We start from the raw sequence: 25437 nt of genomic DNA on the forward strand, positions 1-25437 counted from the left end.
AAAGTTATAGCCTCTCAATAGATACTTTATGTGAGTATAATTAAGAAAAGGATATTTTCCTCTTTTCTTAATTATATTCACTCGTCCTCCAAACAGTATCCTCACTATTCCTTAGGCATTTTTCCTCACAAGGTGTCATGGTCTAAATACCCATTTTCAGTAGTTTAACCTGGTGCAATTTGTTCAGAGTTTGCACGCTTTTTTTGAAGCTAGAAAAAAGAAGTATTTTTAAAGAAAGAAGCTTCATTTTACATACTGCAACTGAGTCTTCAGAAACTGTGGTTCAGTGCTGGTATGCCTGACATTTCCACTGAGCAACAGTATCTTCAGATCTTGCAAGTCACCTGAGTGAGAATAAATGATAGATTCAGGTTTTGGGATATTCAAACTGTTTCTGTGCAAACTAAAAAATGTTAAATCTAAAAGAAAAAAGTTAAGTCAAGTCATGAAATGCTCTTTCCTCTTTTGGAAATGTGGTCCAGTAATGAAGTTATAAAAAGAGCCACCCTGCCCCCAGAGCTGCCTATTCAAAGGTCCAGGCCAGAAGTGAACATTCCGCTTTCAAACACCTTTCCAAGACCTTTTGCCTTTGCACAGACCCAGCCTGACAAAACCAAGCAAAAACCCGAAAGGCCAGCATTTGCTCTTATACAGTAACATAAAGATGATGCCACAATTTTCTCAGGCAGCTCTTTGCACCTGTCAGATCCACTTAGTGCAGAATATTAATTACCACTTAGACCCCAGGAGCAATATAGCAATATGTTTGCTGCAATTCACAAAGACAACAAGTGCTCCAAAGAAAATAGCTGTCCTTGAAACCACCCCCACCCCCCACCCCCCCCATTTTGCAAATCCCCAAGCAGCAGTTATTTCTCTAGACATAACTGGGCTAATGGGGAGTGAGTCCTTCCTTTTTTTCCCAGGGCTACGAGCTTACAGTTCAAACTGTAAAGCTGAGCTCTAAACTTATAAAAGTTTGACTCCACAGGCAGACGTGCCACCTTTTCCCCTCATGCATATATAGCTACAGCATACCTTAGCTTCCCCTTTTTGAAAGAAAACACACGCAAGAACTAGTGGCATAAATGCCAGGCTGCAATTTCATGGCACTCTTAACGTTTTCAGCTAGTAACGAGGGCTCGTCCCATTTTACCCAGGGTCAGGGAAAGCCAAGATCTCTTGGTTCACGTAAGCACCAAGTAAACCAGAAGACACCCAGGTCCATGGGGAACCTGTGGATCTGAGCTCTTCCAAAGTGCAAATCCGCCTGCCCGTGCCCAGGCAGTATTTCCCAAAAACTGCCGGCCAGCGCAGCGTCCTGGGCATTCATCACACCCGGTGCGGAGATGCCCAGGAGCCCGTCCGCGGGCACTTGGCACCGACCAGCCTCGCGCACGGGCGCATCCTTGGCCATGACCACCTTAGCAAAGAGAAGGACTAAAAAAAACCCTCAACCTTTCCTGAATCTCTATCGATGCAGAGAGCTCACACTTTCTATATGGCTGATAGTTGGCATTATTTACATTGTTTCTCTCTATCAGACAGCTAGATCAGACCAATTACGCAAGACTCAGGCATGTGCATTTATAAAGTCTGGTTAAAAACTTTGTTCTGATTTAAGTACCTGTGCCTCTCTGGCCTTCCTCACTCTGGTCAGGAATTGAGGAGCAAACAGCCAGCTTAGAGACAGAAGTTAACTCAAGTTCTCCAAAATATAATCTTTAATCAATTAGTCAAACAGAAAATCACTTATCTCCAGCTTTCAACACATTTCAAATAACTTCTAGTTTATCCTTCAGATGGGAAAAAAATCAAACCAGGCCCCCATCCAGAAAGACCTCCCTCAGACCCTGAAATTCCTGAACCCCCACTAAGATGACTAATGCTGGAGAAAACCTCAAGAAAACCTGGGGAAAGAGAACACTTCCAGCTTAGGAGGATGGAGTCCTCAACTAACTGTCTATATCATGTTGATTTTTAGTATTCAAGTACTAGATATGAATACTTTAATAATATCAGCCCTAGATTTCTTCATTTCTACAGCATCTTGACGTGATGAATATTTTCTCTTTCGCAGTCCTAAACCTAACAGATTGCTCTTCGTGTTAGGTCTCTCTCCACTTCAGCAGGTCCTAGGCGTGAGAAATACACGTTTCCTTGAGGAATAAGAAGCAACTTCAAGAGGTCTGGTTTAAAATGTTTGCACGGGCAGAAGATTAAATACGCTTACTGGGCCCAATTAATTTTCCTGTTTTCAGCTTGATCAAAGTATCTTCGACTTCTCTATGTGTCATGTCTTGGTGCTTTCATTGCAGTAGATCTTACATACTGTTTTAAGACAAGACTAGATTCTCACTTTTAGCCTTTCTCAAGTTATTTCTCGCTGAAAGAATATTCATGATAAAGGCCACCTGAGTATTCACTTTGATTCCATTTAAACAGGCTTGTTCTGTCTACTGATTAACAAAAGCCCAGCAAAATTGTGACTGTGGCAGGGAACACAACATGGTTATGCACACGTGTTGTACAAACAATGGAGAGGACTAGAATATGTGGTTCATTTTTTTTCACATTTAGGCAATTTTTATATTGCTGTAGATGCCAGATACATGAGGATACATGGGGCTTAGAAGCTTAGCAAAAGCAAAGCCATCAATGCTGCTTAAAAGCATTTTAAATATCTGTGATCACGACGGTTTTGGTATTACCAGTCGGGACTGTGAAAAGTAAAGGAATCCTGAAGAGGCAAGAATTGCTTTGAAGTGACAAATAAAAAACTATAATCTGTTATGGTGATACTTGCTTTTATCATAGGTACTAGTGAAAACTCCATATATTTAAGCAAATACTGAGATTTAGTACAGCTTCAGTAAGAATCCTTAAATTGCACCCACATTTTCTTCTTGTTAAGGCAGTCAAGAAATTGCAACATATATTAAATACGAGCTTGATACGTGAAGAAAGAAATCTACCAATGTCCAAAATAGGGGCTTTTTTTTTTTTTTTTTAAATCAATAAGGAATTCACATTCACGAACTAGCAGTGTGAAAAGTCATGGGAGAAGCAGGCAATAATTGGTAGGAGTACAGCTAAGGCACCTAGTGAGACAGAGAGCCACCTTAGCCATTCTGAAAACCTCTGGCAACTATTTTCTCTGCTTGTATGATGCCCTTTCTTTCTAAGTATGAGCTTATTAGCATTGGGTCTGATTTTAATATCTGGGTTTGGCTAGGTGCAGTTCTCAGTACTTTTAATGATGGGACCTGAATGCACATAATACTTACTGCACACCAGTCTACAACTGGTCCTGGTTAGACAGTGAGACAAAGTGCGATGCCAGCCGCTTCGTCTTCCTCCTTTGTCAACGTGTATTAGTTATTCTTTGCTAGAGCAGTGCCACACGCTCGAGGCTATTAAACCCACTGCCAGATAACACACAACTCTTGTACAGTGAGAAAATTTTATGGTCGGGTACATTGTCACTCAAATGCAGCCCATTTTCAGACATCTACCTGCCAGTATGATAGGAATCATTCCTGAAAAGTTTTATAATGCTGTGAGACCTTCAGCCCATCATTGTGTCAAATCACATCTCTGTCAAAGCACCAAGAGTTTCTTCCTGCACTTCGCAGTGAAAAACAAGTTAAATAATAACTCAGTTCCTGTTCAAATCCCAGACACCCGGAAAGCACAGAGCATTCCTGACCTTTTCATAGGAACCCCACATATGCTTTGCTAATAGCCTTGTAATAGAAACATCCACCTCTTCTTTGATTTGGGAAATTCCAAATAACAGCTGTTTGAAGAAAAGCCTTGAGCTGATGATAGCAGTAAGATTTCCAGAAGCAGTAGTAAAAGGTAATCCTTTTTGTTACCTGACAGCCTTCTTTTCTCTAGAAATTTAAATCCAGTTGGATAACTGTGAATGAATTCAGTATTGTTTTGGAGTGTTCTTAACTGTTCACACAGCAACAGAGAAGTAAAACATAAGGTTATTACTCTGGCACACACACGCATGCAGGACAAACACCAGGTACTCTTTCTTACATCCCCAAATGAGATCAGCGAGCTGCAGATTTCCACATGGCACACACACACCATTGCAGCACGAAACCAGCTTGTGGAACATCCCATTTGCTTTCTGTTTAATGGAGGCACAGCAACATCTCAGTCCAGCCTGCAAAAAGACCCCAGCCAGAGCCGGCAGAAGGCAACTACCTAATCCTGAGCTGCAGCATCGGCACCTTCACATGGGCAGAGGTGGTGGGCAGCCCCCCTCCTACGTGTCACAGGTGTGCTAGCACATACGTTTCCAGAGCAGGAAGGTGTCAGATTCAAGACAAGAGGAGGTTTAGAGTCTGAGTTTGCTGCCATTTATAATGACGCAGGAGAAGGCTGAGGAAGCGTGAGGCCCGAGTCAGGGGATTTGGAAGGTGAGTGAAAATGCGGGTGGGAGAACTTGGGCTTACCCCAGACTTGCACCCAGCTGGACAGAGCGGTGCTGCTCCAGCTAGTGCATTGGTGACAGGTACCTGCTGCACTGGTGACATTTGGGAGCTCTGAATCAGCACTTTGACTGAATCAGCCTCATTGACTTTAACATACCTCAGGTAGTCCAAGTCCAATATTGAAGCTCGTAGCCATTGCAGTAATGTGGCATCCTTCTTGCATTAAGAGCTCCCCGAGCACAGGTTACTGAAATGCATTTCTGAGGTGAACAGGTGCTTCAGGTCAGAGCATCAGAAATTTTCCGTTCCTCTGAGATCAGTGCCAGGCACGACTGCGTATTCACAGCACAAACATCCTGAACCTCCGGTGAGAGACTTGCCATCCATTAGCAAACTAGCTTTCTCCAGCCAACACAGCTTTTGCTGGGGTCTCAAAATCTATGTCATGTTTCCCCCTGCCTCGTGCTTTTATGTGCTAAATGGCTGCACCTGTACTGCCAGCGGGGCTCAGTAAATTTGGCTCTTTGAATCCAGAGAAGCCAAATTATCTAGCAGCAGCAATTTCCATGCAGGTGCACCTACTTTTCTACTTATCCTTCCTTAGCTGCTGTTCTGGTTTTTGGTGGCTTTGTGCTAGGAGAAAGAACATGGTGCATGGATTGTGTGAACTGTGCTATCACCGGCACTTGTTGTGCCCTTCGCAATGAAAACCATCCCCAGAAGGGGGTAAGCCCAGGTGATGGGTCATCCTGTAGCAGGGACAGATGCCCAGCTTAATTTTCACTACCTCTAAGAAGAACCCCAAAAGTGCTCTCACACAATGCCAAACTCTCCATTGCTGTTATCCAAGGAGGTGAAGGGGAGCCTGATGGGTCCCTTTGGAGAAGGACGTTTGCCATTCACTAGCTGGGACGAAGCACGCAGGGAAGAGCTTGTCGTCCTGAGGAAAATGATCTCCCACAGCAAAATGAAATGCCAGGTCTGGGAGCAGTGAACTGAAGGGGTTTTACCAGGGAGAGTTTTGAAAACAGATACTTCTTTAATGTTCCGATATTCAAAATTGCTTGTGAAGCCTGGTCATTCTTACCTTATTTGCTTTGCCATTGTAATTTTCAAGTTTTCTCCTCCAAGAGAAACAGCCTGGCTGTCACAGAGTCCGGCGCTCCTGCAGACGCTTCGTACGCTAAGTAGCTCACGAAGTTCACCGGGCAGCTGGCTACCGTACACCTGGACACAAAAATTTACTGCATATACTTGTGTTCAGCCCTTTGACCTGTTAGCATAAGAACGGATGCATCTAACCCTCTTGCTCATTTACAAAGGGATTGTTAATTAAGTAACAGAACTTAATAAACACTTTGAATATTTACCATCTTATTTCCAAGTGTCAAGTGCTACGATCTCACATTAAGAAATACTTGCTCCTTTTAGACTGTTTTCTTAATAACCTAAACATTTTCCAAATCAAGAATTTGAATATTAGCATCCAAAGGCATGAGCCTGGTGTTTCACACCTGGCTTCTACACGTAAACAGAAGTCTGCCACAAGACTGGTGTGTGCATATTAATGAAAAGTCATTTTACACAACTCTTCAAACAACAATATTTAATCATTTCACATCAAAATAACTTCATAGCTCACCAGCGTTTCCTGTTTTTCTTTAAATACAAGCCCAAACATTTTTAAAAACAGCCATTTATATCCACAGGTTTAATGCATAATCGATCCTCTTTGAAAGGGGAAAATCCATGTGTTATGTGAAATACTTCTATTACTACAGTAAAATGCAGCAAGAAGAGCTTGTACTTCTACAAAATCTCTTCTCTCAGAATAATCAACATTCAAAACAAAGCATTTTCACAAAATCTTATTTAACTTCCTTTTACAAAGCATGATATGCTGGACTTCTAACTTGGATTTATAAAATGACAAGTTAACATCTCAAAAGGATTAAAAAAAAAGTAATCTGATATAAGGAAACTCTGTGCCAAATTCAGACTTTTATTTGCAAAAAATGGAACATTTCTGAGATGTCTCTTATATTTCTGAGGTACAACTCAGGAATCAATACTTTATTTACCACAGATACAATAGTTTATCTCTTTCCAGGGATGCAATTAGGAAGCCAGAGCTGTTCATTTCTGGATATGTGTTCCAAATGTATGACTACAAACAGAATTCTTACTCCTTATCCCCCATTTCCTCCTGTTCTCCTAACTTTGCTGCTAACTTCACAAAAACCATGCAAGTACTCTAGAAATCTTTATTGCTGGAAAGCTATGTTGGGACTATCATTCTTTGTACAAAAATATTTTAATGCGGTTATTTAGAAATGTTAAATAAGGGCATTTCAGTGATAAAATATTTTATTAGTGCTTCTGTTTGAGTACACTGAGCAATGTATTGGGACTTTAAAAAAAATTCTCAAGTTTCACTATCCGATCTGTCAGTCTCAGACACCACTGTTACAACAGAAGCAGATGCTATGGCAGAGGAAATCATCCCCACGGTCAGGTTCTGTATTGCCAGTTGAGACCCATAAAGCAAGATTCGGGTACGGTGGAGCGTGTATTTTATGTATCTATGCATATCAAAAAGATTATGGGAACTCTGCCAACCACGTGTGAAGGTGACCAGCCAGCTGAACACTACGTCTCATCCAGCTCCTGGCAGGCAGGGGGGTTAGCCGTGATAACACGATATGCTGGCTGGAGCCAGCTCTAGCATCTGATGAGATGACAAATAGATCCTTTGTGTGGGTTTTTTTTGTCACCCTGAAGCATCACCAACATCACTCACCCACTCACTCCATGCTATGCAAAAATATCCATTATTTAAATGCTTTGTATAAGCTCAACAGAGATTGCTGACAAGGTATGAGATACTCCGCGGCTAGTAAAGAACACACGAAACCTCAAACAAAAAAACGGGAGACCTTATTTTGAAAGGACAAAAGCAAACATAGAAACTGGAGGAAATGAAAAGAGCCTCAGGTTCAATAAAATGATGAAAAGAAAGTCCTGCTGCAAAACCAGACTGTAAAGTGTATCAGTCTGTAAGTGTACAACATGATGTAGCAAACAATACCACATAAACAACAAATGAAACAATATCACACAATAGAGAACTTTGTGCATGAAATAATACAACTTTTTATTCACGTTTTATAGATTACTTTTATTTATTTTTGCTTTAATAATGCATATTCTGTTCACTCTGTGCAAAATTGGGGACAGAGGCGGGCGTTTAAATCATCTAACGAAAATCAAGCGGACATGAACATTCAAGTTGAGGGAGAGGCCTATCAAAACCAGGAAAGCTAAAAAGCCACAGCTGCTCAAGACAAAGCTGCTCTCAGCTGCGCCCTTTTGTCCTGCCACCTCGCACAAACCTGGCTCTACCGACTGAGCAGCTGTACGCTGAGAAGGTGACCTCCGCCGGGCACGGGGACACGAGTCGTCGTGGTAGCTACATCGGGGAGACCTGGCTCGCAACCGGCTCCAGTCAGTGTGTGGCAAAGAAAGGCACAAATCATTGCAAAGACCGGATTTCTGTTGGTTTGTTTCCTTCTTGTAAATACGTTTCTGTACACAACGTAAGTTTAAACTGTAGGGGATCTGGGGACATGAAATTGCATATTTAACAGAACTTAAAACCAGAACAAAAAGTAGGCTGTTCTATCTCGAAGCAAAAATAATCCCTCCAGCCCCAACATTAACATTCATTCCTGGCTATATGCAGTACAAACATTTTAAAATCTGTGACAAAAGACAATTAAAAACCAAAAGTCAAAATCATAAAGCTTGTAAACAGATAATCTGAAATACACTTTATTTATGGAAAAATATCATCAAAATAGTACCACTATGGACTAAACTGCCTGAGTTTTCATTTCACCTAGATATTGAAGTAGAGAGCCTTTAGCACAAGAAGATCAATTTCAGTCACAACTAGTGCCGCACAGCACTGCTTCGGGTGGGAATTTTGTCCTCGTTGTTGGTATTTTTGTTGTGCTATCAAAAACTGTTGTGCTAATCCTTCAAATAAAGGGATGTTGAGGCAATTCTTAAATCATTTGGCACAAAGTTATTTTGGCTGGGGCATAAATTTGAGTCTCAGTCATGAAGAATAATGCAATATTCCACCTATCAAGTATTCACTTTGATTGAAGAGCTTTCTTTATGTCATTAACTTCCATCTGAAAAAAACCCAAACAACAAAACTGTGATGAAATCAGATGCTTTAACAAACTGAGGCACAGTTGGTGCTGCTTGAAAAGCACATGTTCCGTCTTGTCCACAGGTGTCGAGTATGGGTTTTATACTACTCTTATTTCCACAGATTTCACAAATTGAGGTCACCTTCTCAGCTGCATAAGGTGACGACTCGCGGCTTCCTCCCCTCCGAGCCTGACAAGTGCAGCCATCGAATGTGCCACGAGACCTTTCAAACGCTTTAAATTACAACTTTGACAAGCCACGCAGCTCGCTGCCAGGAATTACTTGCAGAATGAGCACTGTGTCCGTGTACCAGCTGCTGCACTTACACCTGGCACAAGTAAACTGAACTGCTGACTGTGAGCACTGGTAGCTGAGGCGCAAAACCTATTGTTCCTCTCCTATAGGGATGGTTCTTGCTGTATGGATGGCGGTTGCCTTCTACACCCATCAAGCTTGGTCCAGGCACCTTAAGGGCTCTGATGGATCTACAGCCATGTGGTAAAAGGATGTGGCTGAAACCATCACTGGCCCTAGTTGTACACTTGGCCCCTCTGACAGAGACTGGAAACCCCGAGGTGTAGGTACTGGATTTATTCAAACACACCCACAGTGCTCAGCTGCGCCGTGGCCTCAAGGCAGTCTTCTTTAATGCATGGACTGAGAGCTGTGCTACCTTAGGACTATCGGAGCACTCTTAAACTAATGCAACTTTTCTTTGCTGAACTCTCATCTTCATGTAAAGCTAGTAATGCCACCTCAGCTAGCATCTGAACATCTACCAGTATAAGCAACATTTGAACTGGAGTAAAAGCATTCAGCTATGAGATCACCATTTTAAAACCATCAATACAGGTTTCTGTATAAAGATGTAAAGCCATCCTTGGAGGTAGAATCCAGACCTCTGAACAGTGTGGTCTGTTAGACTAAATCAATAACTGCTATCAAAAATGTTCATTGATTTTATCTGAATAAATTTCAATTTTAGCTGAACATGAACTGTGTGTTACTAGAAGCCATACTCCTATGTGGTTGCACACATAAAGTCCTTTAGGCAGCCCTGGAGCGCAGACATTGATGGTCCCCAGTTCTGCCACCCTTTTCCATGTTCCCAAGCACTTCACTGAGCAGGAACAGCCCAGGGAAATCACAATTCGCTTTTCTATCCCTAGTACAAAGAAAAAAGTAGTTGACCTATACCATAAAAATATAAAATATAATGAATACTAAACCACTTATCCAGTACATCAGAATAGAATAGAATGGAATGGAGTAGGGGAAAGGACCCACAACAGTCATGTAGTCCAACTGCCTGACTAATTCAGGGCTGACCAAGTTAAAGCATGTTGTTAAGGGAGTTGTCCAAATCACTTTCCCAAACCCAGAAAAGCAGTTGCAGCATCATTTCATATCAAAGCAGCACAGTCAATGATGCTAGCAAAGGCCCAGCTCCATGATTCTCGCACAAGTAGGGCAGTGTGCTACCTGGCAAATGACTAAGCCAGCATGACAACATCTAGAGCTCAGGTACTATAGAAACTACGGCAGCAGTAACTGGGCTCTTCATCAGAGCACCTTCTTTCATATTGTTTAGGATGCTTTAGTAAAGACAACCTGCGTACAGTCTGTAAAGCAGACATAAAAATCTTGCTATATGAAATAATATTCCAAGCATATCAACGCTAAGACAAGCCTACTACAAAATATAAAGCCTTGAGAAAGAGCAAATAATTTAAGAAGACATGATTTCATTTGTGACAAAATCAAACCATTAGAACTGAGACTAAAAAATATCATAGTTTGAATCCTATATTGTGTTTCTTTTTTTTTTTTGTGTACTTGTGCCTATAGATTTTTAGATAATTATCAGGCTTTTCAGTAAGAACCCAGTATTGCAATGTATATGACACAGACTGGCAACACTATGAAGGGAACAGGTATATCCCTTTCAGAGATGTTAGTAGTTTTTGATTCACTCGAATCTAAGTACCTTAGCAGAGTTTTATGTCCCATACCCTGAGGCTAAATCAAAGCTGGCGATACTTCCATAACATTATAAATAATTTAAGTACCTGCAATCGTAGACGGATCTTCTTTTCTTCATCCAACTCAGACAGCAACTGTTTAATCTCTTTTCTGTTAAAAGAATGCAAAAAAAGCTTGGAATGTAAACAATTAAACTAGTAAAATACAAAAGATCACCTCCTGGAGACATATTTTCTCTGCTTCACTAGTTACCTTTTTTCCTCTGAACAACTAATTAAAGTCAGCCTACTCTTGTATACTGTATGCTATACTACAGACAAGTAAGACTCTCTATAGTAAGGACAGTACCCTCCACACCCCATGTGGCTAATGCATAATATATTTCCTCCCAACAGCCCTGCATCCACAGGCTTTGCTCTGGACTATCAGTATCAACACGGCATCAGCACCCGGTTGCCTTTTTTTCCATACAAAATGGAGATGGATTGGCTGTTGGTGGGCTGTAGGAACGGGTAACACAAATCCTGCCCCATACTTAACCCCCTGAAAAGCTGTTTACGCCAGCAATGCAATGTAACCTTCAACTTCATTTAAAGACTTAACGATCCCCAATACGGATTTGCTGTCATCCTTCTTTGTCGGGAAGAGCAGACACCTTCTCATGTCCCCACTGACTGATCTCACCTTAAGACAGAAACCAGTAGGTGGAAGCAGCCCTTGCGAGAAGGGCCGGGGAGACCGGAGGAGCAGGGGTCGGCCTAAGAGGCGAAGCCGTGGGGCTCGCTGGCTAGATCCAGCTTCAGCCATGCCCTCCCGCATCTTCTCCCAAACTCCCGGCACACCTCTGTTCCGCCACAGTCTCTGCATGCTGCTTTCCCTTTTCTTTTTCCTGCCTGGGCTACACACAACTGACGATGTAAGTGAAGGTTTAGCTTCCAAAACATTAAATATTCTCAGGAATAGCAAAAGCTACATGCCAGCCCCAGTTTCTCCTAAGAAATGAGCAGCTTAAAGAAAATAAAGATGCCCAACACTAAAATATTAAGATTCAGGGTCATAAACACAAAGGTCTTCAAATGTCCTAATGACAATTCAGTTACTTCTTTAGTAATATGAGCTTCATGGGAAAATGTGCTAACAGTCAAACAACAAATCGATTTAATAATTTCAGGAACTTGTAGTAATTCCTACTACAGCTAGAACAAATGCGCCCCTTATTACGATCAATGCACATGAGTTCCCAAATAGTTATTGGCAAATAAAACCACATTAGAAGCTTATTCACCACTTATAGCTTGTAACTTAAATTTTTCAACACCCCACAAACATCTGCTTATGTCATAACACAGGAAAAAAAAGCAGTTACAGATGGATAGTGCCAATCTTTTTGCCTGACCTTCTCACCCCGAACGTGTTCTGTCAGACAAAAATCACTCACAAACACAAAGGCACACTGTGCAGAGTAACAGACATGAAGGCAAGGTCAGGAAGGAACTGCCACCACCATGCATGGACGGATGCATCCCACCTGCAGTTGTGATTTGCAGTACTTACTTCTGCTGGTCTTTCATGGTTTCAATGATGGTTCTTAGCTCCTTAATTTGTGTTCTCAGCTCCTCCAGGGCAGTCTGACCTTGGCTCAAGTGCTCAGTCTTTGGCTTTCCTTCAGTACCAAACAGGGATGGGGAATTTGACCTGTGGCCTGTTGTTCCCATAGCAATGGAGTGAAATCCAGGTGACGGTGAAGGGGATAGTGATGGTTGCACATTACTGCCACTAGCCAAACCTCCTGGTTTTGGAGGTAAGGAAGTTTTATTATCAGACACCTGCAACAAAAAGAGTAACATTTAATGTCTGGAGAAAGCTTTATGAAAATCAGACCTCTAACAAATATTGTTTCGCTGCTTTTTCATAATGTTGGAAGTCCATGTCAAACATGGACAGTTTTGGTCAAAGCTTAATAAATATAACAATTAGTCATTCTCTTTGTACATGTACATCAGAGGGGCTCTAGCTGGGATGCAGAAGTTCAGACAGCTTCGGTCAGGCTTTCCACAGTTGCTACAACCAGTCAGCAATAAGTGTTTCCAAGATCTCAGACCTAGCAGTGAAATGAACCAGGGACAGACGCTCAGTGTTTCTGTCAGAAGTTTGTGAGAACATACCTACACCCATGGACGTCTCCTGCAGAGCACAAAACTGCATGATCAAGAATCCGAGTTGTATTTTTTTGCAGATTAAATTTATGATCGTCAACTAACCATTGAAGGAATCTTCAACATCCAATTTTTTTTAAAAATTAAAAAAATGTGTTACACGTTGCCCTTAGCATCACAAAAATAGCAAAATATTCCTTCAGTTTGCTTGTTGGTATGATATAAAAAAAAACCAAAATCCCATGGCTTCAAAATGATAATGTAAGAAATAAATGTATTGTACCATCCTTTGTTAACTGAAGCTTCTGTCAATTCCCATTAACTACCGATGGCTCTTTATTCCTCCATAAACTTAACAGAAAAACGCAGCATTAACCGAGTTACCCTGGAAGCATGTGGCTATAGCTCAGAAGGATCCCATGCTTCTTGAATTGCAATCCAGTGCTCTACTTATTAGATAAGGCATAGAAAATCTGAAGTCCATCTACCATACACCACTACCTACTTCACTGCATACACCGAAGTGTACAAGTACAGTTAGCACAATGGCAAGTAAGGTGAGTCTTAATTATTTATCATATTGTTATTTGGCAATGTTAATGTGTGCATTATACGACAGCTACCAGGAGTATCTGAAAATCTGATTTGGCCAAGAGTAAGAAAAAGCACTAGGCAACCCTCCAAGTCTATCTCAGGAAAAGAGATACTGAAGTTGAATGGCAAATAGGGTAAGATATTGAGAAAAAATGGTATGGGAATGCAAAGACACATTGTAAGTGAGGACTGGGGGACTGGGGTAGTGGCATTAGCTGGACAAGGTAACTGAGAGAAAAGTTAGTGGTCAGATGAAATTAGGAGAAAGTGTGATGGGGAGGGCAGAGCAGGATCCACCGAGTTCTGCAAAAAACAGTCTTCCCCACTACAGGAGCATGATTGAGTACAGAACCTGTCCTGGGCAAGCACTGCATAAAAAAAGTATTCTGCAGAAAAAACAGCACGACCACAGAAATAAAAGTGGCGTTATAGTCACAAGAAAGCTGAATCACGCCAGTGGCTTGAGTGGTTGACTTCATCACCTTAATAATGTTCTTTTCACATTTTTTATATATGTGTGTGCATGTGTGAGTAATGTGTACCTATAAATGGATCTTTCATACATAATAATCCTTATATCAGTAGATGCAAGTTTCCTTTGGATTGAAAAGAGACGTCCGGCTGAGCTCAAACCTGGAGCAAGTGAGCAAGGCACAACGGGAGTCATCCACGCTGAGCCCCTTATTCCAGTGCTTAACTGGCTATCAACATTAAAGCCTCTAGCAGCTACTTTCTGGCAGCAGTCATCTTGTTTTACAGGAACATCTACATCCTTGGCATACCAGCATCTAATTGACAAATGTTGGCCCAAGAGTATTCCGTAATGCAAGGGCTCCCAGAAGAGGGAGCTATGTAACAAAACATTATCCTCACAACTTGATCACAGAAGTGCGTGACTTCATCTTTCAAATACGTTTGTTACACTATTAGAATGTAATAGTTGTAATATTAAAGGTATCCTTATGTACTAAAAACTAGCTCCAACCTCTGAAGCCTGATCTACACACTTTTTCTGTAATATTCGATCATCCTGTGGTTTTCTACCAATACACAGTAAAAATGGCAAAAGCCTATAAAATGAACACAATTATACCAGTATAAAAAGCAATTATACATGCAAATTTAAATCTACATACTATTAGAGTGGGTCAAAGAGTTGTATTTTCTCTGCTTACAGACACTTCTAATGTAAACTCAATTTACAGCTGCAAAAAAAGGGCCTTTGTTTCTAAAATTTATTTCCCTAGCTTCTCTGATTCTGTGAAATGTATTTATACTAGAAAGATTTTTTTCACAGTATGGTTATGGAGACATTTTAACTGTGCAATTCACTTTAGACTTGCATTTCAAACACAGAACAATCTTTAGTAACCCTGACTGTTGAATTAAATTAAAAAAAAATAAAATACTGTTTTAAAAAAAGAAGATGCACGTGATAAGGTTAAGCAGAGGCATTCCAATTAACTTACTTGTGATATTGTAACCGTTCTTGATTTCCTTGATGCTTCAATAGCTTTGTGAGTAATGGAAACATGTTCCTCCTTCTCGTCTTCAGGACTTGGTGAGTCAAAGAAATCAGGGCTTGAAAGGGATGACTATGTAGACAAACATGCACACCACAAGAGAGGGAGAAAAAAAAGCAGGTATTTTCATTGTACAAGAACTTAACGAAGGAAGAAGAAAAGCATTTATGCAGTGAATTTTTTTATTTTTTTTTTAGTTATCATTTTCAAAGTAACAATACGTAAAATCAGGACTCTCCCTCCCCTTCACCCCCCTTTTTGACATCTTATTTTCAAGGCTAGAATGCTTTCAAAGCGTTCACGAAATAAGCTGTACTCGAGGGTTGGATTCAACATTAATTGCCATCCTTGCACTGCGTTACAAGATGAAAGCAGCCTCCTGTCCACAAGAAGAGCTGCACCTCCCCTGGCGAGGACGCAGAGCCGGGTGCTGCGGGCTGCCAGCTCTGTCCCTGGGCAGCTCTGCCGTGGCTGTGCTCAGGGCAGGGCTCACCTGGCTGCTCCCCTCGCACGCTGGTGGCACGGCAGGGCTGCCTTGTGCACGGCTTCTTGGTAGAAGTGCAAACGGGGAAGGTTCTTTCCACCCCTGGTTCCTTCCCCCATAGGGCTGACAGGGGAAGAAAAACCTTTTTACTTGTCTTTTATGGGTCTGTATTTATGTACGTGGTCAATTTTGAAAGCTTTCTTTTTTGTGTTCTATTAGTTTCACCATAATCCTTTTTGTTTCCCTCCACTCTGTTTTTCTTCAGCAACATAAACAGAGGTAACCATCAGTAGTTGTTCTCATTCTGATGTTCCAGAATGCAAAAAAGCACAGAAATGAACAAACCCCAAATCCCAAAGAAAAAGACACTGAAAAACTAAGCAGTGGCTTCCAAAGTATGGTTTATGAGACCAACTGGTCTAAAGATACATATTAGAGAGTGAAATTTGAATCACCCTTATATTTACAATTGTGAATGTAACGAGAAGAAACACATGATGGCTCAAGGAGAGCTGTTGTAGGCTGAAATGGTCTGTTCGTCCTCAAAATCTGGTAAATATTCTAGAGAAACCAAGGGAAACGCTTCTTTTGGGAAACACCTTCAAAATCCTTAATACTTAGCACAGCCTAGTTTATTCCAAAGATTTTTACAAAGGCTTTTTCTGGCCTCAGTCATGGTTGGCAAGGAATACTTGGCAGCACCCAAATAAGGGGGTACAAATCTTATGAGGGAGGGAACGTTTTAAACATCAGTATTCAAAACACTGTCAGCCTTTTGACACTAGTTTTCCTGAGCTGCATCTCTCTGCCTCACTGTACATGTGAAGGAATGGCTGTGCAAACGTAGTAAAACCACCAGGGAACACAAATAGGGGGCGGGGGGGAAAGATCAGAAAAAAATATTTTTAAAAGAAAAGGAAAATTAACTTACAGATGTGAGAGACTGGGAGGGTGGTCGCCTGCCAGTAGCTTTTGGTCTGGTTGTGGTTGGATGATTAAGCTTCTCAGCAATTGGTATTACAGAGTCAAAACCTTCCAAGTCTTAAAAATAAAACAGAATTGATTTGGTTTGCTGGCAATTGTCCTCAAAAGGAAAGAATCACAATTTTTTTCTAATTTCAAAGAAATCAAATCCCATTTTCTCCATTGTGTCACAGTGTTCTGCACACACTAAGCCACCACGATGGCACTAAAAAAACCTGGAAGTCAAAGGCAGCTGTTATCCAGTCACCCTTGCCAGGCAGAATTACCCTTCCACCTCAAACACAATAAAGTAGAGGGGGAACGTATAGGGGAGCCTTTGGCTTTGTTTTCAGCATAGTGAAAGCTAAATGACAACATGGGTCCTGTGGCATGGAATAAACAGTTTCAAAATTTCCATCTTGCTATTAGAGGGGTTAGTAATTTTTTTTTTTTCCTGAATAACTGGAGACATAAGACAGTGCATGCGTTGTCTCAAGAACTGTACTGTCAGCGCTGCACCTGCAGCAATTGCCTAGGGGAGCATGGAATGCGGATGGTGGAGCTGGAAGTGATCTGCAGGATCCCGGACACGCGCAGCTGGAGGTAGCACAGTTTCCAGTAGCTGTGGGTGAGAGGAATATCTCCCCCCAGTAGTCCAGAGGCTATGGTAAGTAAAAACTCTGACAGGCTCCTGAAGCTGTACAGAGCCCAGGAAAAACAGGTCTGCTCAAATGTGGTACTGACCATCTTCACGGCTAGCGAAATGCACTGGGGAAGTGTTTACTGAATACAGCCACGTGCTAGCATGTTTACATGAAAGAACGATGCGGAGGCTGAAGGAATACTCCAGCTCGTGATTACGTGCCTGAATCAAATGGCTTAACACCATTCATCTATTTTTATGGGTTATATCAGTTTCACTCACTGCCATTTCAAAATGCCCTACTGCATATGTTAAGCAGAAATGAGTCAGAAAACATACAAGAGGTATTTTTGACAAGATAAATCAAAATTCTGTAAAATTACTTTCAGACGTGAATCAAATACTGGAATGATATTCATTATTCAGAGACTATTTTTCATTGCACACATGTAGGAAGAAATAGCTTTTAAGTTAATAGTTATAGATATTGGGCACTTAATTTTCAGAACTGTTACAGAACAATGAATCTCTGGAGATTGAGCTTTGTTGCTGTATTACGACCATCATACAAAATTGCACAATGGAAAAACAAATGAATTAATGGGCCTATGCAATAAACTATATGTACTGAAGGACACTTAAACTGATTCCAAGTACTCATGATTTGGCAGCTGGGAAGTAAATGGGATCAGACATTCCTTATTCAGCAATATTCTTCTATCTCTGGGAGATAAAAAAAAGAAGAAGAAGGAAAAAAGAGACCTCTTTCAATAGCCCTGAAATAGTCTGAGGTTATTCACCTCCACATACTACTCTATTTTTGGAGCAACTCTTCCTATTTATAACCAGTGACCCCACTGTCCTCTACCAGGTATTTTTCTCATTGCTTTTTTTCTTGACTGTTGCAACCTATGTCCAAAGGTAGGTCACAAAGTCTGTCAATGGGAATTTGGCAATCCAAAGCCTCAACTGTACCTGACGAGTCAGGTGGGGCTACAGTAGAAACGAGCTAGCATTAGCAGACTGCACAAAACCTATCTGGAGTCCTAAAGAACTTCAGAGTTTCAGGAGAGGAGAAACGGAAGTAAAAATGTATTTTCTGGGGAAAAAAAATGCAAATATAAGAGCTGGTTTCCAGTAATATCCAGTTTGAAGCTGACGCATGAGGTGATAGCTAAATGACTTGCTTAAGATTACACAGCAAATCAGTGATGTATTTTCATACACTGTCTGAATTTTCAGCACTGTGTTACTTTAAGTTGCACAGCAAGAATATATTGTCATCAAAAATATACACTCGTCTATAAACACGTGAAGCTCACATACACGAGTACAAATGGAGGCGGAAGCAATCCTTCCATTTGTCCCAGCCACTCCTTCCCACCTAAATGGTTTTACTATTTTTTCTCCTGAGCTAGTTTTAATCCGGCTCATTTTCCAACAGCATGTGCCCAGCCACACAACTACCGATGGTGAAGGGAGGATCGGGATCAGTACCAGAGGACCGATACAAGCTGCTAAAACTGAGAGGAAGAGCAGGCTCCAGCTTCGCGGGGCAGCAAACTGGCTGGAGTCCGGCCGCAGCCTGGGAAGGCTTCCAGTGCGTGACTTCCCTCTCTCTGTCTTGCTGCTCCCATGGTACGTGCCACTGTCCCTTCCTCTGTTCTTACAAAAGGTAAGTATCTACACTAATATGGAAAACAAGCAAGGAAAAAAATAGTGAAGGCATTAATTCAGCGTGGGGGTTTGGGCTTAAATAAACTAATAATTACCTAGAGTTCTATGTTTGATAAGAATAGTCAAATATTCATGTTTAAACTGTAAAATGTGTCCTTGAGACCCATGAGTGCTTGCAGATAAAATCTGCTCCACGCATTTTAAGAATACCATGAAAGATGAACATTTCTGTGCAAAGCTTCTATTATCAAGAAATATTGGGAATGATCCATTTTTTGCACTTCTGAATGCATTTCTGATAGCTAGAAAAACAAACTAAAGCAGCCTATACCTGCACTGAGTTTTAAAAAAAGAACAGAGCAGAGGTTGGAAAGGCTCCACAGGTAGAATCTGCTGCCAAACTAGTGAAATCACAGCCATTCAGCTGATACTATAAATGAAATTCTATTTAAGTGTAAGGGACAAGGTACAATGCTAAAATAGTAAATCCATTTCCAGTACTTCCATATGCCCTTTATCCCCCCCCCTGTTTGTTCTCCTTATTTAGATGTGGTTCTTGCTCCCAAATCTGCTCTGCATCTAAGGTTATTGCCACCTTCCACGGTCATCACCTATGAGATATTCATTCAGGAAAATTCCCATCTAGTAAACTGGTAACTAGTCAAATGAGGCACAGAACCACTCAAGAGACCTCTGCCTTACTGTCATCTATACTGTAGGTTCAGTAATGAATTCACTCATGCTGTTATTTGATTAATTTTTGCTGATGGAAAGCAAGGTTATATGGGTGTGACTATATTACTCACTAAGGTCATTAAATGCAGAGATTTGATTTTAGTTTGTATTTCTGTAGCTATCAGAAGTTGGGAGCTTAAACTTAGATACTAAACAAAATGTAAAACCTTCCTGAGCTGGACCAAATGGATCGCCGTTAAAAACAAAGTCCCGTCTACTGTATTCACAGCCATGTCAACTGCCAGGAAGGCAGACCTGTACTCTGCACTGCTCCAGCTTTCTCTATGTCTAGTAATAATAAACAGTAAGGAAGGTTCCCTTGAACACATAGAACATAGAGGGCACCCATCAATTAACAGTGCCACTCCCTAATTAAAAAATAGTTGATACTTGTTCTGCAAATAAACAGATGCATTCATCATTATTACTGTCTCACTGATCAAGCTGGTAATTCATGAAGTAATTCATAAGATGGGAAGAAAGACATCAGAGTAATTCTAATATAGTAGTGTAGTAGACATAATACAGTGTCTGGCTTACTGAGCAAACACATTTAATGAATATGAAAAACGTTAGCTGTGCAAGAATTATTCCCTGGTATCCTTCCAAGCCAGTTAAGAATAGGATATTTTTCCCCATTGCTAAGTTCATTTGGAGACATGGTTATTTAAAGCACGGTGATGGTGTTTTTAAAAAAAATGCCCAGATCCAGGAAAACAGTTATGCAAGGAAAACGTTCTCAGCTCATTAGACTTGCACCTTCTTGGAAAATAACCTTCAATTGACCCCCCATCCCCGCCAAAAAAAAACCCAGAAGGAAAAAGTTAAATGTTTATGCTTCCTTCCTTACCCCTTTTACCCCCTGCATTTACTGTTCTGGCAAAAAATGTGGCTAGGCCTTACCTTTATCTTACGTTCAGGTTTTTTAGTCTTTGGGCAAAGTAACTTATACATAATGAAGACAGAAAGCTTTCTGAGTTAGCAGAGAGATTTCACCTTGAGAAAACTGAAATGGAAAGTGATGGATAATAGCAGAATCAAGACATTCAGAATGCTAATGACGAGGCGTCATAGACCAGAAATACAGCAGGGCTGGAAGAAACGAGGCAAAGGTGGTGTTCAATTCATTTGAAGAAGATAATGTCACAAAAGCCACAGAGACAGATTTCATTTCATAATCATTTTCAATACATTTAAAAGATTGACAATAGGCTTGTGAAATGGTATGTATACTGTCTTTAAATGCAATAATCCTGAAAGCTATCAAATGAGACAGAGATACTGCAGACAGAATCTTCTGCACTAATGTCCATTCAATACATAGCCCTAATTAAAAAGCAGCTCAAACAACAATCTGAATATTACTGGGAATTTTCAGAAGACCACAATTATTTTAGCTACTTCAAGTGCCCAGATTCTGCTACCCTCCCCATGCTGAACAGCATCGTACCCTTCAAGGAACACAGCCATGCTCCCAGCCAGGGTCAGGGCAGCAGAATCTCACCCGTAATGAATTGCAGACTCTTCTCTGAGATTTGGGTAATGCACTTTTAGCAGGAGGGCTCCCTGGCTGCAGGGTTACTGTGTTCAGGAGCGTAACAGTGATGTGCCGGGGAGACCTGCCCGCACGGTTCTTTGCTCTGGAGGGAAACAGCTTAGCTCACCTGGCTTCCCAGGACAGCAACTGGACAGCCACCTTTCCCAAAGTGTACGGTTATCCTTTCCCATTTCGACCCTGACTTTTATCGCTTTACTAGCTGAATGTAGAAGGCTGCCATAATGAGCTTTCCTAAGCACTTGCCAGTGCCCTCATAAGGATTTTATTTTTAACGATTCAGAAGATGCCAAGAAAGAACTGAAAGGTCAAGAAAACTGAGCTAGAAGAAATGGATATGCTGTTTTCAAGCACCTCAACTTGACACACTTGGAGAACGATTTAAATTTCTGGTTTACTGCCTTTTTCTGGGCCCTCCAGGGCAAGAGATCTAATTAATTTACGTAATGGACCATTAATGTATCCCTGATTACAATATTTACAATTCACAACTATGTTTATGGGCGATTTTGATTCACTGACATAAATATTACAACTTAACCCAGTTGGGTAATTCTGCTCCTTTGCTTCGCTCTACTAAAATGAACATGAACAGCAGCATAGAAAGAAATAACTGCTTTAGGCAGGTTTCGGTCTTCATTATATGAGTCACATTTTGTCCCCCAACCCTTATATTTACCAGTATTTTCTTTTTTCCAACTTTTACTCTGTGTCTTCAGGCAAAATAGTTATGTCTCTCAGTATAACAGCCTGTGATTTAAGGACAAACCTGCTCCATTCTACAACTTTTTACTGGAAATATTCTCCATCTTTTTCCCTCATGTGGGCCAAATCTTATTAGATCACTTGTTCTTCCAGTCAGAGGCACAAGAGCAATCACCTCCTCTAACAAATATGAGCACGTTACAGCTCTAGAACAACTGCAAATACAGATCAAGGAAACATGATATACTGAAGATTTTTTTAATCTGTTTGTTTATTAGATATTTTCAAGTCAGGTTTTTTTAACAACTCTTCCAGGCAAGTTAGCACTAGCCTTGGAGGGAGGGACAGAAAAAGATTATGGCTAATAACATGGGTTTGGCCAGTTCTCCATGATCCACCAGCAAATGCGCTGAAGATTAAAGCCCAAAGAAATGCTGAAAAATGGACTCATGTTAACCAGCTTTCAGGGAATCTCTTAAGAAAATTCATACCAACACTATATGTTTCAGCAGGAATTGATGAAGGCGTATGTGCCTTACGTTAGCACTGATAAAGATTATTAACCGCATTCATAAATACTATGCAAAATGTGTGAAGAGCCAGGAAAAATATTGGAAAGATGTTTCTGCTTGGCTCTGTGTGGGAAGTGCCTGTGCAGCTCAGTCTTTTTGCAAAGCACAGAAACTGCTTCTTGTGTGGATTAACTGAGCATTTCCACAGTAGACGTATTATTTTTATTTCTTTGTGGCTTATTTTTTAAATCACTTAGCTTAAATCCATATGATTTTAAGTGTTAGATGATTTCAAACCAAACTTATTTTGGATAGACAAGACTTGTTTCAGGATTGCAGGATTCCAAAGTGTGTGTGTATATATAGTTAAAAGACTTAGGATTAAGTTACTTTTAGTGTAGCTTATGTTGCTTTAGAAGCATTTTAAACCAAGCTCAAAAAGCCACTGTCAATCTAGAACAGTTGTTGGTACATAAGACTTTACAACAGATGTAACTACCATGATTTAACAACAGCAATACTGGAGACAAAGTCTGGGGTGACATGACCGTGCGCTTTCCACTTAGAGCCAGTGAGCGCTCTTCAAATTTCTGTTTTGTGGACTTTTTTTCCCTCTTTCAGACTAGAGAACCATCCTAGCATGTTGCTAAATATTTTTGTAAGGACATCATGACGAAATACATGCATTAAACTTTGCGATGACACCATCTGTCTGAAAGAACAGGTTAATGAAACCACAGCATTGACAAACAGCGCCTGCAAACTGTACATGTCACTTAACATCACTAAAATTTCCTATGGTACAATAAAATAAACTACAATGATTTCTTGTTTTATTGCTATGGTGCAAGATCTTCTGTCACAATAAACTCAATTTCAAGTTTTAGCTAAAAAAAACCCCCTGTAATAGCCATGTACACATTAGGTGTTCTACAAAATATTTCTATTTGTATTTGTTTGTTATGCATTGTCAACTAAAGCAAAGACAGGACAGACAAGAAATGGAAAAAAAATGCCTTACCCTCATGAAATGAAGAAAAGTTACCCATGGCAAAGAGATGTATAGAGGAAAAGCTGGATGAAAGATGTGTGGAAAAGAAAGTAAAGGCATCACTGAAAACAGGGAAAAAGAAAACAAAAGAAGTGAGGAGGAATGGGGAATGGTTCCTCTTAAATAATATATTCTGAAGGCTAGTTTTCCAATGTTTTTTTTGTAAGGATTGTGGAAAGAAGCAAAGGCATGAACAACAGTGGCAATAGCTGCCATTGTATCTACAATCAGCAGTGATGTTGCTGAACAGGACTTGCTCTTGTCAGTACAGATTGCAAAACTGTAATCAGTGCTGTATTATCATCAAGAAATTTAAATGTCAAGTCACAACTCTGCAGAACATGCTAGTGAAATCAGGCCATGCGCTAACATCTACATAAAAATCGCTTTTTATATATGCAGCTGACAGAATGTTATGCACAGTATTACACATCACCTCAGCCTTGCTCAAGCATTTGTGACTATCCTGATCGGTGAAGTTGGGTGAGAATGTTTTCAAAGGTATTTTTTAAAAGGGTGGGGTTTTCTGGTTAGACAACACTGATCCACTGGTGGAATGTCACTGAGAAAATAAACAGAAAAATGCCGTTTCTGAAACAAGCAATGTTTAACACACTGATCTAGAATAAGGGGCCTAGACAGCATACAAGTTTTGACCCTGTATTCCCCAATTCCCCTCTGAATACTGCTTCTCAGTTGTTGATGGAATTACTGGTTTTGTTGTTGCTGATCACTTGTTTGGTTTCTGGGAGATGGCACGTGGATGTACAGATGGCACCTGTACCATCTCCTCCCTCATCGTAAAGGTTTTGGCCTCATCATGATGAGGGAAAGGAACCAACTTAGAAATCCGTAAAACGCTTTCACAGAATGGAAAACTGCTCTCCATCCAGCTTTAGTATGGTTTGCTTTTATAATCAAAACTGTCTCTCCAGTGCTTTTGTACATCTCCCTGCTTTGAATGAAAAGCAAGAGCTTTAGGCTGGCTATAGGACAGAGAAAGTGACAGCCGTTAGATAGCCAGCTTAACATCGCTGGTGTAGAAAAGCCAGAAGAGTGCTGTAGAGTTCGTTTTCCGTTCATGATTCACCATCAGGACTTAGCGTAAGTGTGGAAGAGGGTGAGGCAACTTGTGACTGACTGCTGCTTTTTCCTCTGGCCTCCCCGAGAGCTCTGAGTGCCCAGGAATGGCATTGGGGCTAATTGCGGAATGAAGAGGAGCCCAGTACCCAGAATGGTCGTACACCCGAGCTGCTGCAAAGGCCATCTACCTTCCATTTTCTTCAAAGGCTACTGCTAAGCCCCACCTCGTCTGTCACATAGGTCCCCTCTAATTCATGGTGTCAATTTGGATTACTGAAAAGACATCAAACCACTAGACTTAATCAGATCCATTTTGTCTGGAAGGATGAACCTCAGAGAAGCTGAGGCTGTCCTCCCCGCAGCGTATATCAGACTGGGGCAACACCGGTAACACGTGCCACAGTTAAATATTACTATTACCTGGACTCACACTGCCTGATCCGTCGAGTGTTTTGAAATACACTGGGACAACTCCACTCACTCATCCATCATTTTTACTAATAGCTCATTTAGCCACAAGATTTCTCCAACCCATTGTTCTCTTTGTAAAGAAATAAAAAATCTAACACATTTATCATAAATCTTTCCCATTACACTGCCCCATAAACTGTCCTGAACTCCAAATCTCTCCTCATAGTAAAAGACATTAACCCATTGGGAACTGTTTTGGCTTATTAAGTTTTAATTTATTGCTCTACCCCCTCTTAAAAGGCTGTTTATTGCTTTAACAATATTTTACATGAGCCATCAAAAGCCTCCTGAAAATTCGTATCAGTTATGATCTTTGGGTCCACTTTCATTCCAAAATCATCACTTATTTCTTTTTTTCTTCTAACGAGTTGTCTAAGAGGCCAGGATGACATGATTTGCCCTTGGAAATGCCATTCTGGTTTGACCCTATCAAGTTATACTTATCTAAGTATTCACACTATTTTATCCTTGGGCTCAATAGGTTCCCCTTGTTAGTGGTAACAGGAGGTCAACAGCAAACCCCTTTGCAACATGTTGTGTACGTGGTTTGGTTTATGGACTGTTGTTGGCTCCTATTCTCCATTAAAAAAAAAAACAACGGACACCCCCCTCCGCCCAAGTTCTGGAAAT

At 40.8% G+C, this 25437-nt stretch overlaps 1 protein-coding gene across 6 annotated transcripts in view; it reads right to left on the minus strand.

The window, feature by feature from the left end:
- Positions 1-7576: 7576 nt before the first annotated feature.
- The window catches only part of SH3KBP1 (SH3 domain containing kinase binding protein 1), a 219591-nt gene continuing 201730 nt past the window's right edge, over positions 7577-25437 (minus strand). For all 6 annotated transcript variants that reach the window (XM_069784796.1, XM_069784795.1, XM_069784794.1 and 3 more), the window contains 5 exons: positions 16344-16453; positions 14875-15000; positions 12210-12481; positions 10742-10805; positions 7577-8650 (listed from right to left, as the gene is read on the minus strand). In XM_069784796.1, coding sequence (XP_069640897.1) covers positions 8609-8650; positions 10742-10805; positions 12210-12481; positions 14875-15000; positions 16344-16453 — 614 coding nt within the window. In that variant the 3' untranslated portion in view covers positions 7577-8608. The remainder of the gene's footprint in view (positions 8651-10741; positions 10806-12209; positions 12482-14874; positions 15001-16343; positions 16454-25437) is intronic.

This window comes from Haliaeetus albicilla, chromosome 6 (assembly GCF_947461875.1).
Source record: "Haliaeetus albicilla chromosome 6, bHalAlb1.1, whole genome shotgun sequence".
Taxonomy (NCBI): Eukaryota; Metazoa; Chordata; class Aves; order Accipitriformes; family Accipitridae; genus Haliaeetus; species Haliaeetus albicilla.